This window comes from Plectropomus leopardus, chromosome 2 (genome assembly GCF_008729295.1).
Source record: "Plectropomus leopardus isolate mb chromosome 2, YSFRI_Pleo_2.0, whole genome shotgun sequence".
Taxonomy (NCBI): Eukaryota; Metazoa; Chordata; class Actinopteri; order Perciformes; family Serranidae; genus Plectropomus; species Plectropomus leopardus.
In genome coordinates this window covers 21,899,333-21,919,185 of record NC_056464.1, presented here as the reverse complement: position 1 = coordinate 21,919,185, position 19,853 = coordinate 21,899,333, and the positions used below count along the sequence as shown (strand labels likewise).

Genomic DNA, 19,853 nt, shown 5'->3' with positions numbered 1-19,853 from the left:
ATGCTACCAGTTAGCCCTATCAATATTTGTGTGCAAGCAAACTCTCATCAGCACAGAGCTCGCACTCCTGCATCTGTAGTGTCATGATAAACAGAGAGAGTGAGTCAAAGAGTGTCAAGAATTCAAAACACTTTATGCAGCTCTATAATGAAATAAAAATTTTACTCATTTTGAATAGTAAAAAGAATTGGAAAAGTAATGTTTGGATCAGAGCCCAAAGAATGGAGTTTACATCAGCCCTAAAAGTTAAAAAAAATGAGACTCAAGTTTTACTATCAGTATTGCTAACCATAAGAGATGTCTGAGTTGATAAGTAGTAGAGCATGAGTAGTAGTAACCCCTGTCTCTGTTCCATCAGTTTTTCAACCGTTCCTACACAACTGTAGTTTTCCATTTCACTTCCTCTCTACAGAGAGAATATTCAGATGTCAGACATTATACGGGAATGTAAATATTCATGCAAACACACTTATGATGAAACTTCTTACAAACTGCTGATCCCGCAATGACTGTCGATCCAACAAACTGTTTTTTTTTAACAGAGTGTAGTTTGAGTTTGAAAGACATTGTTCCCAAACAAAACAAATTTGTTTGAATATTTTTATGCATAAATCATTAACTGCAAACTTCAAACGGTAATAAACCGCCACAACAACCAAATGTTTGTAGGATTTCAGAATGTTTCCATGTCATCCATTATACTGTACACAATACACAAGCACGCAAACACAGACACACACACACACACACACACACACACACCACAAGATGCAGTCAAAACACGTACTGTACACTGTGCGTACAACTGAAACCAAATGGGGAGTATGGGAGCCTTTTTGTGTTTACTCGAAAGACCTCCTGTATTTTTCCTTTAGTCGCTTTGAAGATTGTTGTGATGTCCGGGGAGGTTGCAGTGTGGTTCTTCCATTGAGTCATTTTTCTCCTGTTTGTCATGCACTGCAGAGTGCAGAAGAAGAAATGGGGAGCAAGAGGGAGCAGTAGTGGACTGAGGAAATAATGGAAGATACACTTGAGGAAGTGGATCTGTAAAAATGTTTCAGGATACAGTCAGAAAAGACAAGTACATTTTTTTTTTTTTTTTTTTAATCTCCAAAGGCCAATTTGATGTACAGCTAACAATCAGAATAACACAGGGTAGGTCCTTCAACAAAAAAAACTTCCAAACCTTTTCCTCACAGTACTGAAATGAGTAATTACTGTACCTTCCTACTGCACATAATAAAAACCACCCATTCAATAAACAGTACAGTTGGAAACAAAGCAACGGTGATAGACCTTTTCAATAGCTCCTCTAATTGAAATCCACACAATAATCTCTACAAGCAACTGTCAAGAAATGACATGTCAATACTAGCCCCTTTTACGTCACCGGTGTCAAACAATACTGGTAATTTAGAGCTGCCTGTTAACCTATACTGTATGGCTTTGGATTGTGCGAGCAGCACTGCAAGGATACGCACACAGGCGGCAGGTGCTGCCAAGTTTTTACTTACCTTGTTCAACATCTCAAAATTTAGTGGATGAATTGGCACAAGGCCCTATTCAGAAATGTATGTACTAATTTACTTCAAGTGTCACCATGATGTTGAAATGTAGGGGTTTTGACTGAAATGTTTTGACAACTGTGGGAGAGGTTGCCATGATATCTGGCTCAGATATTCATGTTCCCCTCAGGATGAATCATGATTAAATGGTTGCCCTCACTTTTTCATCTTATGCCATTATCAAGCTAAAACTTAAGTTTGTCCAACACTTAAAATGGGAACCAATATAAAGATGGACGGTGCGTCTCCACTTTCTCTCTCTCTACAAAAAAAGCCAAAATAAGACAGGTTCACAATTATATAATATCACAATTGCAACCAACGCCATACATTTTTATATAGAGTCTATGTTGGAAACCGACAACTTTTCTACTTCCCCAAGCATTTCCAAATAGTATTATTGTTCGCCCCACCATCACAAAACCATTAGATCTCTTTCCGTTTTCCTCAGAGCCAAGCAACAACTATCACACTTCCAACAGCTACGTCGGATGTTCAATTGTCCGCCGTTCTCCCTACTGGAATCTGTAACTGCAAAGAACTAACATTAATACTCTTTGGCAACAGGGGATAACTACAAGAAGCTACCGGTAAAAACATAAGCACCTTCCTCTTCCTGTCTTGGTTGCGTAATGGTTGACACACTTCCTTTGGTGCCATGGCATTGTTCCAAAGGCCCATAATTTTAACAACAAGTACAAGCCAGTCAGAGGCAGAGAAGGGCAGTTTATTCCTGTGCCATAGTCAGAAGATCCAGTTTTGTCATTTTATTTAATAATTAGTCATATGCCTCTGTTTGGTTGTCAGAGAGACAGCCGTTTGGAACAATGGGCGTTTGTTTTCAGGATAACAATCTGTCATACAAATGGGCTTTCGGTCCAATAGGACATTTTTCAGACTATTGAGGCTTCAAATGTATGACCTGTTGAAACAATGGGCAGTCTCCTTTTCGGTGTGCAGTAAATCGAGCCATTATTTTTCTGGGAAGATTGTGAAAGCAAGGCTTACAGGGAACCAATCTAAACGTGGAATGTGTCATATCACAGCCATTAAATTGTGCAATCAGCATTTACTTTAAAATGAGAAGTTAAAGCAAATAAAAGTCTATTTCCATTTAAAGTGTATGGCCAGATACGCATCAACCCAAGCTGCACTTTGTTTTAAAGGTTAATCAGCAAATGTTAGCATTGAACTAAACACATTAAACTAAGATGGTGAATATGGCAAACATTATACCTGCTAATCATCAGCATGTTGTGCCACGGAGCCTGCATACAACCTCTTAACTGTTAGCTGTCTTGTTTAAACTTCAACACATGGTCAGTAATCACTCTGTCTGTTCACTGATGCTCCTCTACCGCTGCAACATTCGTAACCTTTTGAGATATCTAGCCAACTGACGAACAGAAGGAATGCAAATTAGAAATGCTGGAGGTGGTGGTGATAAGATTACAAGAAAAATAATAAGACAAACAAACAGCACAGACAGACCTGACAGAAAGATGCAGGGTGAGGCAGCGTTACTGTCGAACGAAATTGCTTGGAGGAAGAAACTCCTGCCTTGGCTTGATTAGACTGAGAAGATTACCAGCGCAACAGCAGCAGCCGACTTTCCCACCTGTATTGTTATGTCAAACATAAATCTTTCTATCAGCTCCTGCAGCACTTAGCTGTCACTGAGGGAGGGGGCAAAGTTTGCTGCTCATTACTACATTTTACGCAGTTTCACAGATCAGATTGGATGTTGTGAAATTATATCTGACGTTAATTCAGCAATACAAGATGTAACGCAGTCAAATCCATTACTGGTTTTTAATTGTGTCTTGGATGAATTATTTATTACCTGAAACTTTGTCCTCACATCATTTCAGGTGGTGGTATATCATCTGGAATTTTTCAAGGCACCCACGCAATCTCCAGTTCAACCCCGTTCAACTCGACCCAACAAGTAAGTGATGTAAACAACTTTTTTACTGCCAAGACATCTGAAGAGTTTCCACACTAACATACAGAAAAATATAAATCTTAATTTACAGCAATCTTGTCAAAGAAAATCTTATTTCAGCTACTGTCTTAACTGTGCGTTATCCATAATACTGTGGACTATCTTACTGTAGGATGATTTTGGATTGTTAAATGATAACAAAATCACTCTTTACATTTCCACAGGAGTTTTCAGCATACTCAAGCTACAGTCAGAGTCAGTACTCTCCGTATTATAACTCACATCACTACAACAGCCCCTACTTAACCAGCAGTAACATCAGCCCAGCTGCCATCACAGCTCCATTAGCCTATCAGCATCCAGAGCACCCCGTCATGCTGCCCAACCACAGCCCAGAGTCACACACAGGTAAGGAGTGGCGAAGCACCACCTATGCTTTTTGTTTGAGTCTTGATGATGTGTAAAGGTATACAATGTTGGATACAAACCATGGTCTCGTAGACTTGTACAGAAGTAATCCCAATCAATCATAAATTATGATCCACTGGAAGAGTGTGGTGGTGTATTGAGACGCTCTGCCTGTATTTTATTATTTTGGGACGTTTGTGGGCATGTACCCAGCGCTCACGTAATGTCAGGACTTTAATAAAAACGTAGCAACAAGGTGCCAATCTGCAAGTAACAGGCACTCAAGAGACATACCGGCAATATATATAAAGTGAGGATGAATGCAAAACAAGAGTAAATCTGGGGTTAGCTCTTACTTTCACGTTTAATGACTTGGGTGTTAATACTAACAGACAATTAAATGGGAATTTCAAGGATTTAGTCATGCGCCTCTATAATGATGGGTGACTTTTAAGAGATAGATTTAAAAATTAAAAATAAAAACTGTAAGAGTGGCAGTGACTGAGATGTACTAACTTTAAGTCCCTAGTATGGATCCAAACAAAACTGGATCCTTCACATGCCATCATGCAACTCAATAGAATCTTTTTTATTCTCCATGACTAGTAAAGTGAATTTTTAAAAAAGGGTCCCTTGAAACATTCTTTTGAGTGTGAATCTTGAAAAAGGTTGGTTTATAGAGACTGATTATTGTTTTACGTGTGTGTTCTAGGAGAGTACCACCCGCCGCCCAGCCCCCCCACACCAGGTAAAGAGGAGGGGGTCCCTGCACGAAGGGGGTCAGATGGGAAGCTGAGAGGGAGAAAAAGAGTCAGTGACCCCGCTCCACCTCTGGACTCTGATATAGAGGTAAACACACACTCACACGGTGTTGAAAATTATCAGTATTTCTCTACAATATTTATCTTTCTCTCTCTCTCACACACATAAACTTTCATGAGGTTAACATTACATGTCTGTTATTTCACTGCAGCGTGTGTTTATCTGGGACCTGGATGAAACCATCATCATTTTCCATTCGCTCCTCACGGGAACCTTCTCCTCACGATTTGGCAAGGTATGCTGATATGACCCCTCCCCGTCATTTACTGTAAGACGTACGTGCTGTAGCTCATCACACTTTGACTATGACAGTAAATCACATGCCACAGTTTGGCAAAAAACCGTCAAGGCAACAAATTAATCTCAGTCAAATCACCCTTTGTGTCAGAGATAGAGTGCTTATTTGACTAACAGTGGAAGGTTTAACCGCCAGAGTCGAGTCTGTGACCTTTTGGTCTCTTCTTTGAGCATTTTCACACGCTGGCTGATTTGCCTTTCTGCCCTCTTGTTTCTTTTCATAATGCACCGGGGTTGTTTAGCTACCCGAGCATCCTGCTGCGTGACTGACAGCCGGTGGGACCTTTACATAACAGACAGGCAGCTGACGAGGGGCGGACAGTGGTGCGTTTCTTAGTTTTGGCCGGGAATGTGTGTTTTGAATTCTCACGGTCCCCCTGCGGGTTGACACAAGGCTGATGGGAGTTTGAAAGCAGCGTTTCTGATCGGTTCAGCCCCCGGCAGGCCATGCATGCCGTTGTTTCTTTTTCTTTCTTTTCTGCCACGGAGGGGGGGAGAGGAAGAAACAACGAGAGAGAGAGAGAGAAAGAGCGCAAGAGTGGATGTGTTGAAATGTGACTCATGTGCCAAAAATTCCTGATTCCTTCCACCACCCAAACACCCCGCTGCTCAGGCTCAGTTGGACAGACTCTGACATCAAAACTCAGACATGCAGCGGAGGAATTGAATGAGTGACAGCGGAAAAACAGATTAACAATCCAAAGCGTCAAGACAGCTTACAAGATAGCAATGCTTTTTTCCCCAATTTGCAGCCAACACTTACAACAATAGTACATTTTTTTCTGGCATAAAAAAATGCCCACTTTGTGTCCTGCTTTCTGTTGACTTTTAACAGCCCAGGCTCTTCCCATTAGGGTCAGCCTATTAAACTCTTATCATAAACAAATGTTTGGGACCTATAATTGAAGGCAAGTCTGGGCCCGGCGTGCAGGAAAGACTAATGGGTGTGTTGAAAGACAGTTGTTTTCACCAGCTTGGTGAGCCAGAGGTGAGGGGAGATCCACATGAGGAGCTGATTCCTTCCCCTGTAACAGCTCTTCCATTATCCCATCTATCATACGGCACCCTTCTCTAGTGTGTTTTCAATATCAAACATCCTGTATACGAGTAAAGGTGAATGATTTAGGTGTTTTTTTTTCCTTCCTTGTCTTTCTGTCTGTATAGAGCAGCCCTTGTTTTTTTAATTATAGATCATTATTTCAATTATTAGACAAGCAGAACAATCCCTTAAGCCTTTTAATCCCTCCTTCTTCAACCTTTCCATTTATCTCTTCCTCTTCTGTCCAGTGTTTCTCAATCCTCCTGCTCGTCATTCGCTCCTTGTCATCCTCCCTCTCCTCCTACTGAACCTTTTCCACCCTTCATCCTCAATTACCTTTTTCCCCTCACACCTTTTTTTTAGGAGGGGTGTTTTATAATTGTCATCATTTACTGTGCTTGTGTCATCAAGCCCGTCTCTACCATTTCGAGCCAGGAGACAGCTCTGCTTCTCATTTCCCGATGCACTAATCTAACGTTCACCTTTGGCTGACACCTCTCTGCTTCTCCTGTCGCGCTGCCAAAGACAAGCCTACGTTGCCATCAAAACAATACGCTGTGCATACATACACACACCTGCTTTTGTAGTCTGGAAAAGCAACACACCCAAGCTGTTTGTCAGCCTGTATGTCCACACATGATCTATGTGTTTCTGTGGGGGATGATTTATAATTTTCTTATTAGAAATAAAACTGAAGTTGGTGTAATGCAACACGTGCATATTTGTTTGGGGTTTTTCCACTGCAAGAAGAAGAACAACAGGGGAGGAGAGGTGGTGTGATGTGAGGTGTCACACTGTTGTGCATATGTATTTTTCTCATCATTCGAGTCATTGTCATTCATTCAGTCCAATCATTTACATGACAATCTAATTTAAAATTTAAAAATAACTGAAACTTGCTTGTAACACTAGCAGCTTTGGATGCTTGTCTGACTGTCAGTCTACATATTTGATCCAGACTGAAATAGCAAATATTGGATGGATTAACATAAAAAAAAAACATTTATGTCCCCCACAAGGGTAATTTCAATCATTTTGTCAAACCCTTTGCTTTTCATCTAGTGAAAAGTCCTCCAACTGGACAGGAATGTGATATACAAGCTGTCAAAATGGCAGTCGGCCTTCAAAATTTTCTGTCATTGTATAAAAAAAAAAAACTTCAACGCAGTCGGGATGTAGGGGGGGGTGTGCAGCCTAAAGAGTTTGGGAACCGGTGCTTTAGGAGAATAACTGAATGTTAATGTCATAAATGTTTCTAAGACGCCCAGCAGGAAAGTCCATCCCACAGCCTTCGCCTTCAATATTTTCAAACCATAACAGGACATATTTATTGGACATTCAAACAATGGTCCTGTACATTACCAGTTTATGTACACACTGCATTCAACAACTAAAAACTGAAAATAATAAGTCAACTAAATCTAAAAATAAGCCAATGCTGACTCTTAGGGACACAAACCACAGTCTCCTGGGTAAAAGTCCAGTGTTTGACTCATACATTGAGTATGACTTCTCTCCCTCAGTGGACTTGTCCCTTACCTGACTGTCTGGTATCAACTTTGTGAGCTTTTCCCTGCAGATGTACCCATCTAATCTCAGAGAATTTTCAAGAACTATTATCCCCCAACTCATCTTTACATGGATAATTCTGTAAAAAATAAAACTTCCAAAAGTACTTAAACTGTTTATTAAGCCTTGAGATGATTAAATGAGTTTGAGGTTAATAAAAAGGTGTTCCTAATAATTTAATTTAATAGTCATTAATAGACCGAAATAATTAAATTGGACTCTGTGCATTATTTACTGCAAGATTCAGGAAAAAGATTTGAGAAATATGGGGGGAATCTGTGTACTAGATGAAGAGAGGAGAAATAAATTTGTCAGAAAAGCGTTAGTGATGATAAGAATCAGCCGAGAGATTAAGTCTCGCCCCTCCCTGAAACCTGTTTGTGTCAATCCAGTTGATGAGTTTACGGAGGAAGTGAAAGAAAAGTTGTTTAGAGAGACAAGCAGGCGACTGCTCTGACAAGGCAAGAACGAAGACAAGAGTAATGATGTTCAGTAATCTAATTTAACTGATTATTCTGAATACCAAACCTCTTAGGCCATCAATCTTAGCTTGAGCTCATGGTTTTATTATTAATTCAATAATTAATGAGGGCGGAGCCCCTGACATTATAGATAGATGTTGTATTGACGTCATTCTTAGGAACTAGGTCAAGCCACAAGTTTTCTTTCACGTAAATGTGTTAAAATGTGTGAGACAAGATAAGAGTCTGTGCCTGAGGGGAAATTAGTTATGACAGTATATGTACACTGAAAATGCCTCAGGACATGCAGCACATGACATGCCAAGACACGAATTTAATTAATAGGAAATAAATTGTGTCGCAGTTGTGGTTCAAGAAAATTTAAAACCTCATTTGTGATTAGCTCCAAATAACAGATGAAGAAGCGTACACAGACACGTACTAAATATTATTAATTCTTGGGTTGTTTGTGTGTCCTTCTGTCTGTGTGTGCATCAGGATTCCTCAAAGGCAGTGTCTCTTGGTTTGTGGATGGAGGAGATGATCTTTAACCTGGCCGACTCGAGACTCTTCTTCAATGATTTGGAGGTGAGTTATTAGATTTGAGTGATATCTGCCTCATAAAAAATGTGTGTGTGTGTGTGTGTGTGTGTGTGTGTGTTTAGAAATTGCAGAATTAAATTTTGTTGTGTTAACTTTTGTCCCTTTAGCAACCGTTTTTGTCACATTTGCTTAAACTGTCTCTACATCCAGACAGTAATACAGATAATTGAGAAAGGAATCAGGTTCCTCTGCCTCTGTGCAGTGTTTCTAATGGTATTTATAAGACTTGACTGGAGCATACCAAAAACAACCGACTACAGCAGAGGTAGCTCTAAAATCGCTGTTAATCAAGTCAATCACTGCTCGTGAACAATGCTGATCAAATATGAGTCAAGATTCTGTTATTGCATTGCCTATTTCTCACCTACAATGTGTTCAGAAACATATTTTAGTGTACTTTTAGCAGTAGAATTTCTAGCCAAGGCCAAAAGGAAGAACTTCCTTCTGACTGGACTAACTTTCTCATTTTACAGCTGAAAAGCTGATAGTTTGACCACAGTTCACGAGCTCGATTGACATGATTGACAGCTGCGTTAGAGAGTCCTCGGCTCCGGTTGTTTTTTTTTTTTTCTTTTGCACTGGGCTGGATTCAAGCAAATACCGTTGCAAACAGTAAGAAGGGAAATGTGATTTTTTTTCACAGATTATCTGTGTCATGTCCTACTGTCTGGATGTACTGAATGTTTTAGCAAATATGACAAAAAGTTATTTTTGTAAATTCTTTTAACAACTGTAGCATTAAAACATTATCTTGGACATTACACTTCACAAACCTTACCACTGACTTATTTCATATACCCACTGCAGCACTCTGCATCTCCTTTTTTGAAGATTTTTTTTTTTTTTAACTTAGATTCGTTTCCAGTAAGATGGAAAATAGCAGCAGTGAGGACATATCCAAAAGAGTATAAGCTGGCATACCAGAAAACCTTCCCTGCAACTGCCTTCAGTGGCAAGAGGTTTGACATTTAGGTGCTGTTTTCTTACCTGGCATAAAGCACAGTGGCAGTCATTGTAGAAACCCCCTCACACAACTGCTATCCTGTATTAATTCTTACTACAGCATTTTCCAAACAATTTGCCCTCCTCACTTGAGCAGAAATATTAAAAGGAAGGGTTGTTAACTGCTGGCATAAGTGCTCTTACAGTGAGACCTAACCTGCTGCCTAAAAGTCCACTAAAGTTAACATGGACATTGGTAGAACTTTAAAAAACGATGACTCCTCAAAAGAAAATAAAAAAACTCTAAGTGGTCATTAAAATGCAGTTTTACTACCTGCTAGTGACTGAAAAGTTAATTTGTTTTTCCTCTCGAATTCCTTGGCCTTGTTCTGACAAAGAAAAAAGATTAGAGAGGGACAGAGAGAGACAGAACAAGTACACTTTGTGCTGTAATTATAGGTGTGTGTCGGAGCATCCAAGAGGAAAATTAGTAAAATGGGAGGAGGAACAGTCAAGAGGAGGGAAAGGAGCCAACAAAGCCATTTGCAAACCCGGTTCTTATCCCCTCTTTTGTTGTCAGGGCTCAGTAAATCTCTAAAGCAGCAGGCCGCAGCCCACTGACAACTCCAGTTAAATCTTGAGGTACAATTATCTTGTCCCTCCAATGTCAGGAGCTACATCAGTCGCTAGGAGTGTTATCGCTGCTGTCATAACTGTAATACCATCAGAAGATCACGTAATTACAAGACAGTCTGATTAATCAAAGTCAGAATTTCCAGTTGAAATGCTCCTATTTAAAAAAATATATATATTTTCTAGGATTTAGGGGCATCTGGTGGTGATGATTATAGATTGCAACAAGGTGAAACTTCTCCCATGTGCCAAGTGTGATCTAACGGTTTAGGAGGTTTTTACCACACGCTGAATTACCCACAGGGGTCTCCTCTCCGAAACAAACAAAGCAGTTTCACATCACAATTCTGTGTTTCTCGGACTCGGTTTGGTGTGTTTGAGACTGGCATCTAGCCCAGGACCTGCAAATGTGTGCTCAGCTTATTTTTCATCCAGACGTTCACGAGCCAAGTTATCGACACAGTTCTCTTCCTCTCCAAAACAAATCAACCTGGTGGTTTAAACCAGCAAAAACACTGAATAAAGCGGTTTTACATTTTTAAAAAAATCTGTGTTTTTTTCTAACATTGCTCATCGCAGAGAGGCTTCAAACTACAGTGTGACACAAACACACAAACTGCCCTGTCTAGAGCCAGTGTTTGTTTGTCCGTTCTGGACTACTGTAGAAACATGATGGTGCAACATGGGGATCTCTGTGGATGAGGACCTGCTGCCTATATAGATATCAACAGCTCATTCTAGGGTAACAAAAACACAACGATTCTATTTTCAGGTGATTCTACACTAAAGAAAACATAAGTATTATAGACAGAATCACTATATTTCTTTACAATAACTTTGTGATAGAAAACCCTCACTTAACTTACAATAAAATCAAATAGTGCAGAACAAAGGCTGTCAGACAGCCCTTTGGTATGGGGAATTTAAGCCGTTATATCAAAGATGCTAGCAAAGCAACAAACCACATAAAATAAACACAGCAGAAACATCAGACAGCACAGACCACCGTGTTCAACTTATAGTTACAGCTAAAACGACAAAAGAAATAAAAGGTTTACCAACTTCAGAAATCTCCATAATTTAAATAATTTGACAGTTGTCTACCTGGAAGTTAATGTTTTTATCAGTGCAAAATCACAATGAACCAGTCTATATTATACTCCATTTCTGCCATAATATCCCCCCAAATGCTACTTGCTACTTGCTTGCAGGGGTGGGTGGCACATGAGTGGGAGGTGGGCTGCAGCCCCTGGAAATTGAGCTATGTGGAGGTGGAGGGAAGATGAGGTAGCGTCTCCATCTGGCTTTTAGATGGCTGAAAAGTGATAGGAGACCATGTCTGTCTCGGGTCTCTGTGTGACAACTAGAAATTAGACTAGGACTCAGTTTTTGCACGAATGTGTGCATGGTTGTGTGTAATGTGAATTTGAGAAAGGAGGCTGTGGGCTTAAAGCTGGACTAAAAAATGTGAAAGTTTTTTTTTTGTTTTGTGTTTTTTGAGAGACAGTTATTCAACATACCTCTGTATTTCCTCCTTGTCTGCTATGATGGGTTTATGCTCCTTGGTTTTGTCTTCATCCAATCTTAATAACTGTTTTCAAGTTTCTGATTTAACTGCGTATTGCTGAAGGTGCTTTGGCTGTAGCTGTGCGTTTTAAGCTACAGTGTGGTTTGAATCCCTGCGGTTTGGTCGGCTGCATTAACATCCAATAGAAAGGAAAAGCATGCACACCACTGTGCTCGTCAAAGACAATAGGCCTTTCTTCAGAGGATTTTTTAACCAAAATATTGGACGCACTTTAAAAAAAATGCAGATTTTCTTTACTTTAATTTACTGTGTGGTTACACCAGGATCGTTCAGCCGCATTGACTGTCCTGTATCTCTGGCGCCTCACTGTCCCGTGTCCCAACACCTTATTTTCTCCTTCCTTGTCTTTTATTTTAGCTTGTTTTACTATTATTACTGTAAGTGCTATCGCTCCTGCAGGCTCCCCTGAAGAGGAGGGACCTGCCTGTACAGGGCTCCACTTTGAAATGGATCTTTTGATATATCCGTTCTCTATTTCATTTCCCAGGAATGTGACCAGGTTCATATTGATGACGTGGCATCAGACGACAACGGACAGGACCTGAGGTAAAGCGCCTACTGTGTTACTGTATATAGAGCTCTGCTGAGAGACTCTGACAGTTCTGCTGTGGCTTGTGAACCAGACTTGCCCTCTGGGTTTTAGTGCGCAGGAGGAAAAAAGAGATGAGACGAAGAGTTTTTGCGCGTCTGTGTTTGTTCATGCATGCAAGCATGTGCATGTCTTTTATTTTACCGACTTCCACAGCCATATAATATGTCACAGGATTATCCAACGCTTTCGTTTCTCATCAAAATATCTCTTTATCATTCCCTCTGTCTCCCTAAGTCCAGACGTTTTACTGCAGAAACTTGTTGAAGCACTTTAGGATACTTTTAGGAGTGATTTGAGAAAGAGCCAGACTGTACCAAAGTACTTTTTTTGAAGTATTTATTTTATTGAACTTGGCCCTTTTCATTCTCAAAGATGTTTTTATATTCATCCCACCCGCGCTGAATGTATATACTTCATGATTTCTTACTGACAAAGCTTTTTCATTCATGACTAAAAAGTGATTTTCAATTTAACAGTGTTTCTTGTCCCTGAAATTTTTGTGGTTACACTGGCTCACCTCCCTAAATTTGATAAATGGTTCAAGCACTGCCTTCTCGTTCATAACCTGAATAGCTTTAAGTCACTTCGTAGAGTTAGAAACTGTATTCATAAATATAGCTGTACCAGTTCTTAAATCAATCCCTCTGAAACACCAAACATGGTGCTTCTATAAGATGCTCTGGAAAAATGCAGTGTGTGTCTTTATGATGTATATCCTGACTATTTCCTGTATTGTGATCCTGCAGCACTTACAACTTTGGGTCGGACGGCTTCCAGAGCCCAGCAGGGGCCGGCTCTCTGTGCCTGGGGTCAGGGGTTCACGGAGGGGTGGACTGGATGAGGAAACTGGCTTTCCGATACCGCAGAGTCAAGGAGATCTACAACACATACAAGAATAATGTTGGGGGTAAGCTCCACTCTTATTTTAACACTGCTGTGTAATAGCAACATAGATATTTAGATTAGGTAATGAGGATTATGTGTGTTTTCTTGCAACAGAATTAGAACACATAATGAAAGAAAAGGTAACAGTAAAATTAATTTAATTTTTTTTTGTATGTGTGTTTATTGGATTTTGATAAACCTCTGGTATTACAACAACAACAAAAAAAAACTGTAAACAAGTAAGGTACAATGCAGAACATTCACAGGAAGCCATCCTCTTAACATAAACTGCAAAGACAGGACATCATGTTGAGTACTTTTTTGAGGTCCAAAATAGATAATCAAAGAGTATTGACGGTCCAAAAGAAAGAAAAAGAAAAAACAGAAAATGGGAATTCACATTATTTTCTTGTAATGAAGGAATTAAGGCAAGTAGACAAACATAGCCTTCTGCCCCTCTAGAAATGTCATAAAACGTCCCTCATTCAGAGCAAAAGGGTGTGACAGAACGGCAAGCAAGGCTTGTAAACTTGATCTAGAATTTGGCTATGCTGTGTTTTGGTTGCCTGATATCAACTCGTTAACGGTTCATTTTCATCAGGCATGTCCAAAGCCTGGCCCTGGGGCCAATCGTGGTCCTCAGACCAATTTTTAGCAGCCCTTGGCTTGACTTTCAAAATGTACTATTGCCTGGCACACAATATTTGTTAATCAAGCATGATCAATTTTCATTTTTTTCCCTTCAACTCAATGATAGGACTGTAAAACAGCTTGTAGACATGCATCAAGCAGGAACTAATGTGTTTTCATAAATAGACAGTAAACTAGTAAACTGAACGGTTGCCTAGCAGCAGAGATTTCCTGCCACGAAGCAGACATAGCCCCAGCAAAGTGTAGAGTGGACAGTGAGGAAGGCTGCTTTCAGGAATTGTGTAAAATTGATTACATTATTAGTGAAAGATGAAACTGTTGCATTTGTATTGTTTGTTTGTATTTTGTTGTTTTTTTAATTAGCTATATGATGAGAGAAACACTATTTTCATGATCAAAATTAGTCAACTCGGACGCAGAGTGGGCAGATTCAAAGGTCTGGACCCAGGCAAGTGTTTTGCTTGTCCTAAGCAATAGACAATCATTTTCACAATTAGTTAAGTTTTTTTTAGTTAGGTTTATTTAACAGGCCATGCAGAACAAAACTGTTGAGCCGAAGCTTAATTGCATCTGCAGCCTTTCACAAAAAGTATAACAAATATATGGCATTAAAATACATTGCTTGGGCAGTTACACCTGCATCTGCATGAGACGTAGAAGGCTTTCAACCAACACCAGTGTAAACCCTGCTGCATGATTACATGATGTTCAGAACAACAGATGTAAAAGAGCCAAAAATCCACGAAGGATGGGTGGGTCCAACAAGTACATGTCTTTGACCCAGGAGACTAGTGTTTGTGTCCTGTGTGGAACTATAATTCAACACTGAGTTATTTTGAGTCATTGATCATGTCAACCACAAGTATTTCCTAACTCTAACCAAGTAGTTTTGTTGACTACACCTAACCGTTGACCACTTCTTTGTCACAAGTAAACTCAAGTGACTTATCGCCAACCCTCTCTGTGTCAATATACAATGCAAAAGGCTGCCCCCAGTGTTATTATAATAACTCCAGGGGCTTCTGCCCAAGCGTCAAAATATGTTGAGTACGGATTAGACCACATTGAAGCATTTACCTGCTGCTAGACCATAAGCTAGACTTCCATTTGAACACAGCTCAGCCTCAGACCACAGCGATTTTTCTGGGTTTTCTTTGTTTTTGTTGGCTATCAAGTTATATAAGTGTCCTGCTTCAGAAAAGTACATGATGTATTTTTGAAGCTCCATTTTGTGCATTGACCAAACCAGTTGGTGATGAAATGCTGTGAGCATATGATGATAAACACCTGCTCCTTCTCAGAGGAATCTTTGCTTAAGAAATGGGTCCATTACTGACGTATTACCTATTATATTAATTGGATCATGATGTGGTGAAAAAGGTAAAAAGGCCTTCTTAGGTTTGTTTGTCAACTATGATAATGAGTCAGAGCTTGTTGTTCTTTATGGACCCTTGTGCACTGCTGATTACAGCTGGCTGCTTTACCTCTGCTGGAAACCATATGTCTGAGGTTTTGGCTGGAGGTTATTGTGTGAGAATCGTCCAACCAAAGACTGCAGACAGTCCTGCTGTCAAAATATGATTTTGCAACGTCTAAGTAAATTAGATTTTTTTTAATGCATCGCAGCTATACGGGTTCATGTACTTGTTGTTTTGTTTCAAAGACTGACCATGAAGCTTGTGCTTCTCCCTGATGGGCAGGTTTGCTGGGCAGCCCAAAGCGGGAGGAGTGGTTACAGCTGAGGAGAGAGATGGAGGTCCTGACTGACCTGTGGCTGACTCAAGCACTTAAAGCGCTGGCTCTGATCAACTCAAGGTCAGTTCATGCTGTCATGGCTTCATTTACATCAGCTGCTCAATTAACATCAGCTGTTAGCTCCACAGTGTTTAATTTAATTATTTTTCTCCAGATGCCCAAATCAAAAATACAGATTTTTCCTGTTTACCTGCAGTGTTATTTATCAGTCAAGAATGTTTTGATGTGAGTTGCAGAGTGTTGGAGATATCCTCCATAAAGATGTCTGCCTTATTTCCAGTATAATGGAACCAGATGGCACTCAGCTTCTGGTGCTCAAAACACAAAAAATACAGGCACGCGCGCGCACACACACACACACACACACACACACTGCCCAGCAATGTCTCTTCTCAGAAATTATTACACAGTTACTCAAAATAATCCACTCACCTTGTTTCAGCAGTGATGTAGTTGGTGGGTGTAGTTTGATAGAAAAATATAGTTCCTACATTAAACTGCTCACAACAAGGTCTGTGAATTATCTTGAGAAACCAGGTCATGACTTCTGGAAAGAGACATTGATGTTAAGTTTCTCTAATTTTGACTGATTGATTGATTGATAGATAAATAGCACTACAGGTAAGAGGAAAAAAAAAATTATATGGGGGGAAAATGTCCCTTTAAGGTGACATCATTTAATAATCATCTATTTTAATTTGTCTTTTTTAGTTTGTGTTTTTTAGTTTGTCTTTAATCTTTTAATTTATTCTTTTATTCTGTCTCCATCATTTTGAATTCCATTATTAGTAATATTTCTGTGCTTAATGCTTTTATTCTCTGAATTGTATTTACTCTTATAGGTATGGGTTGTTGTTTTTTTATTTTTTTTATTTCTGATTTGTAATTTTTTCTCTCTTGTTTAATTCTACTATTTAGTCTGGCCTTGGTTCGGCATTATCATTTGGCCCCAACCCTTCTTGCTTCTGCTTTGCATTGTCGTCAAAGCACTTTGTAAAATCTGTTTTCAAAGGTGCTATTTGAATAAAATGATTGTTATACTTAGCTGTGGTATTAATGTTTCTGTCCTGTCCTGCTTCAGGCCGAACTGTGTGAATGTGTTGGTAACCACCACCCAGCTCATCCCAGCCCTCTCCAAGGTGTTACTGTACGGCCTGGGCTCTGCTTTCCCCATAGAGAACATATACAGTGCCACCAAGACAGGTGAGGAAAGTTTAGGGAAGAAGAGTTCAGGGAGAAAAGGACAACTGTGTTTATTGCAAATACAAGTCTTTCTTCAAAGGTTTCATTTGAAGTCATTTTAATTTGATTTTCCCTTTTTCCAAAGGCAAAGAGAGCTGTTTTGAGCGTGTCTCTCAGAGGTTTGGTCGGAGAGCGGTGTATGTGGTGATAGGAGATGGAGCCGAGGAAGAGTCTGTGGCCAAGAAGGTATAACTCAATCTGTTGTTTAACGAGTGTGACTGCTGAAAAATGGGCCTCAACTAATCAGTTACCTTTAAGACACACTCAATTTCTCCTGCTTCTATGTCTGAGTTTGAGGTTTTTCTAACCTTTAGAGTGAAATGTCTGACTTTTTTTTCTGGATTTGGCAGTTAGGCAAATATCTTATTTGTATTATGCTTTTGTACATTACAGGCTAACATGTTATCCACATATACTTTGTAACATGCTGTAATCCCCCTCCAAACCACAGTCTATAATTCACATCTGCGTTGCATCTGCCAGAGCACTGCAAGTTTCTTGCCTTAAGTTTGCATGTTTTACATTAAAACCTGCATATAATTTAGATTTTATTTTTGTTTTCTCAGAAGAACATGCCGTTCTGGAGGGTGTCCTGTCGCGCCGATCTGGAGGCTTTGAGCCATGCACTGGAGCTGGACTACCTCTAGAGGGCGCCAGCTGTCACACTCTGCTCCTCCAGCCCAAATCATGAGAAGCTCCTGAACTCCTGAGAGCAGCTACAGACTGATTCAGAGAGAGTCAGTGTTTCTATTTAAAGGCTTTGCGCAAGGCATTTGATCCCTAATGAGCACCTAGGTGGACAATTTCACTTCAAAGCCAAAGAAACTGTCAGGATGTCGAAGCAAGGCTGCAGTGCATCTATGACACATAAAGATGAGGCCAAAAGTGGTGGACCAAAATAAAAGACCAAAGACAAACAAGGGACCAAAGCTTCAAAACTAACCCCAGGGAATTATGGTTAATACTGCATTTTTTTCCTTTTTTACTTTTTAAAAAATATGTTCATCTCAATTTTATGAAATGTGGCCCACTTTTGTACACAAAAAAAGTGATGCACTGAATGCAAAATTGTACATTCTGTGTATTGAACAGTGTCTGCATGAATGAAAAGCTCCAGTTGTTCTGTGTCTTTTTTTGTTATTTGTTGTGACACTAAACCCCCTTTTCCACTGACCATTACTATTTTAAATACAAAATTAGAAACGAGACTTAGAAGGAAGATAGATTTTGCCTTTACGATTATTTTAGAATTGTTTTATGAATATTTCAGCTAGATAAACTTGAGATAATATTGTCCTCATAGGTAGAGGCTATTGAAAATAGTCTGTATTTTACCATTAAAATGTGAGCTATTTATTATTGGTTAAATTCACAACACAATGAGGTAAAAACAATTTTGGAGCTTGACATAAAAATATCCCCTTCAAAGACCAAAAAGATCTCTTGTAAAAATGTTTTCATGAGAAGCTGTCTTGAAGATGCTGTATTATAGGTTGGTGCTTGAATCCTTACTTTTGATTCTGGGTTGTAAATGTTTGTCATGTTTTAACCCTCTTTCTGTTCTTTCCTAATTGTCCTAATAACCTGTTTGTAATATAGATGAACTGGTATGGTCGTGCATGTGCCGATTACACTGCCTGTCAGCTTAGCTATGATTTGTATATAATGCTTTATTGTGGATTTGTTTTGACAGACAGTTAAAATAGATAAATACAAATAAATTAATTGCATTGTTGGGAAAGGTGAGTCAAGTTTCATTTCATTTCAAAAGAGTTTCACACTGGACCCGGGGGCGTATGAAACAAGAGGAACTAAATGACAAATAATTGTTCCTTGTGTGGATTACATGTAATTATCAGGAGTTTGAGAAGCATCTTATTCAGAATGAACTGCAGTCACTTTTCTTTCAGGGAAAGTCTCCCTCTTCAGGGTAGAAAAAGAACTGCCACAACAAATCAACCTACTAAAGCAATAACACACAAGAGGGAGTGGTGTATTGACTATCAGTGGACAAGACAATCACAGCTGTGCTGATATTCAGCACAACAGCACAGCCTCGATTAAGGAGGATCACAAGTGTCACAGAAATAGTAATAAGGCATTTAATTTAATTGATAACTAACTGTACAATATAAATAGGCTTAATACATTTCTTTGCAAATTTCTTTTTTTAAGCTATAAATTAGTTATTTATTAATATAAATGTGTTATGTTTTCATGGTAAATAAAAAAAGAGGAATGATAAGAATTAACAAAAAAATATTACTCCATCAATAACTAGTTCAATTTAAAAAGGGATCTACAAAAACGACTCAAATAGTCAATAAATATATAATTCAAAAATACATTCATGAATACATACAGTAAAATGCAGTTTTACAAGAGAAAAAACTACATTCACAAAATGTTAAAAAATTTGAAACAGGTCTTTAAAACGTTTGTATGTGCATTTCCCTCATCTTTTTCCCTTTTCTTTTTGTCATTATCTATTTATGTATTCTTTTTTTTAATTATTTACAAATCAAATGTTGTTTTTGAAAACCTTTTCATACTTCTTTTTATTGCCCATTAAAACATCAAACAATGATTTACTTTGCAATTTAGTCTAAAGTTTAATAAATAAATTTGCAAACACATTTATTGATGCATATTTCAGTTTTAGGCCAACAATTAGTTAGCTATTAAGTAAATGCTTTACTGCTATTTCTGTGACACTTGCGGTCCTCCACAGTGGGATATTCGAGTCTGATATTGCTTTTATACAGCAGCCAAACAAATATTTAATGCCTATTTTTAGCTGTACAATTAGTTATTACTTAAATGCTTTATTACTATATCTATGACATTTGTGGTCCT

The 19,853-nt window shown here is 39.0% G+C and overlaps 1 protein-coding gene across 2 annotated transcripts in view; it reads left to right on the top strand.

Annotated features, from left to right (window-relative positions):
* eya2 (EYA transcriptional coactivator and phosphatase 2) overlaps positions 1–18,738 on the top strand; it is a 36,484-nt gene extending 17,746 nt beyond the window's left edge. For both annotated transcript variants that reach the window (XM_042495232.1, XM_042495222.1), the window contains exons 6-16: positions 3,437–3,513; positions 3,735–3,918; positions 4,631–4,767; positions 4,892–4,975; positions 8,605–8,694; positions 12,360–12,418; positions 13,211–13,371; positions 15,701–15,815; positions 16,837–16,958; positions 17,083–17,183; positions 17,564–18,738. In XM_042495232.1, coding sequence (XP_042351166.1) covers positions 3,437–3,513; positions 3,735–3,918; positions 4,631–4,767; positions 4,892–4,975; positions 8,605–8,694; positions 12,360–12,418; positions 13,211–13,371; positions 15,701–15,815; positions 16,837–16,958; positions 17,083–17,183; positions 17,564–17,644 — 1,211 coding nt within the window. In that variant the 3' untranslated portion in view covers positions 17,645–18,738. The remainder of the gene's footprint in view (positions 1–3,436; positions 3,514–3,734; positions 3,919–4,630; positions 4,768–4,891; positions 4,976–8,604; positions 8,695–12,359; positions 12,419–13,210; positions 13,372–15,700; positions 15,816–16,836; positions 16,959–17,082; positions 17,184–17,563) is intronic.
* Positions 18,739–19,853: the final 1,115 nt, after the last annotated feature.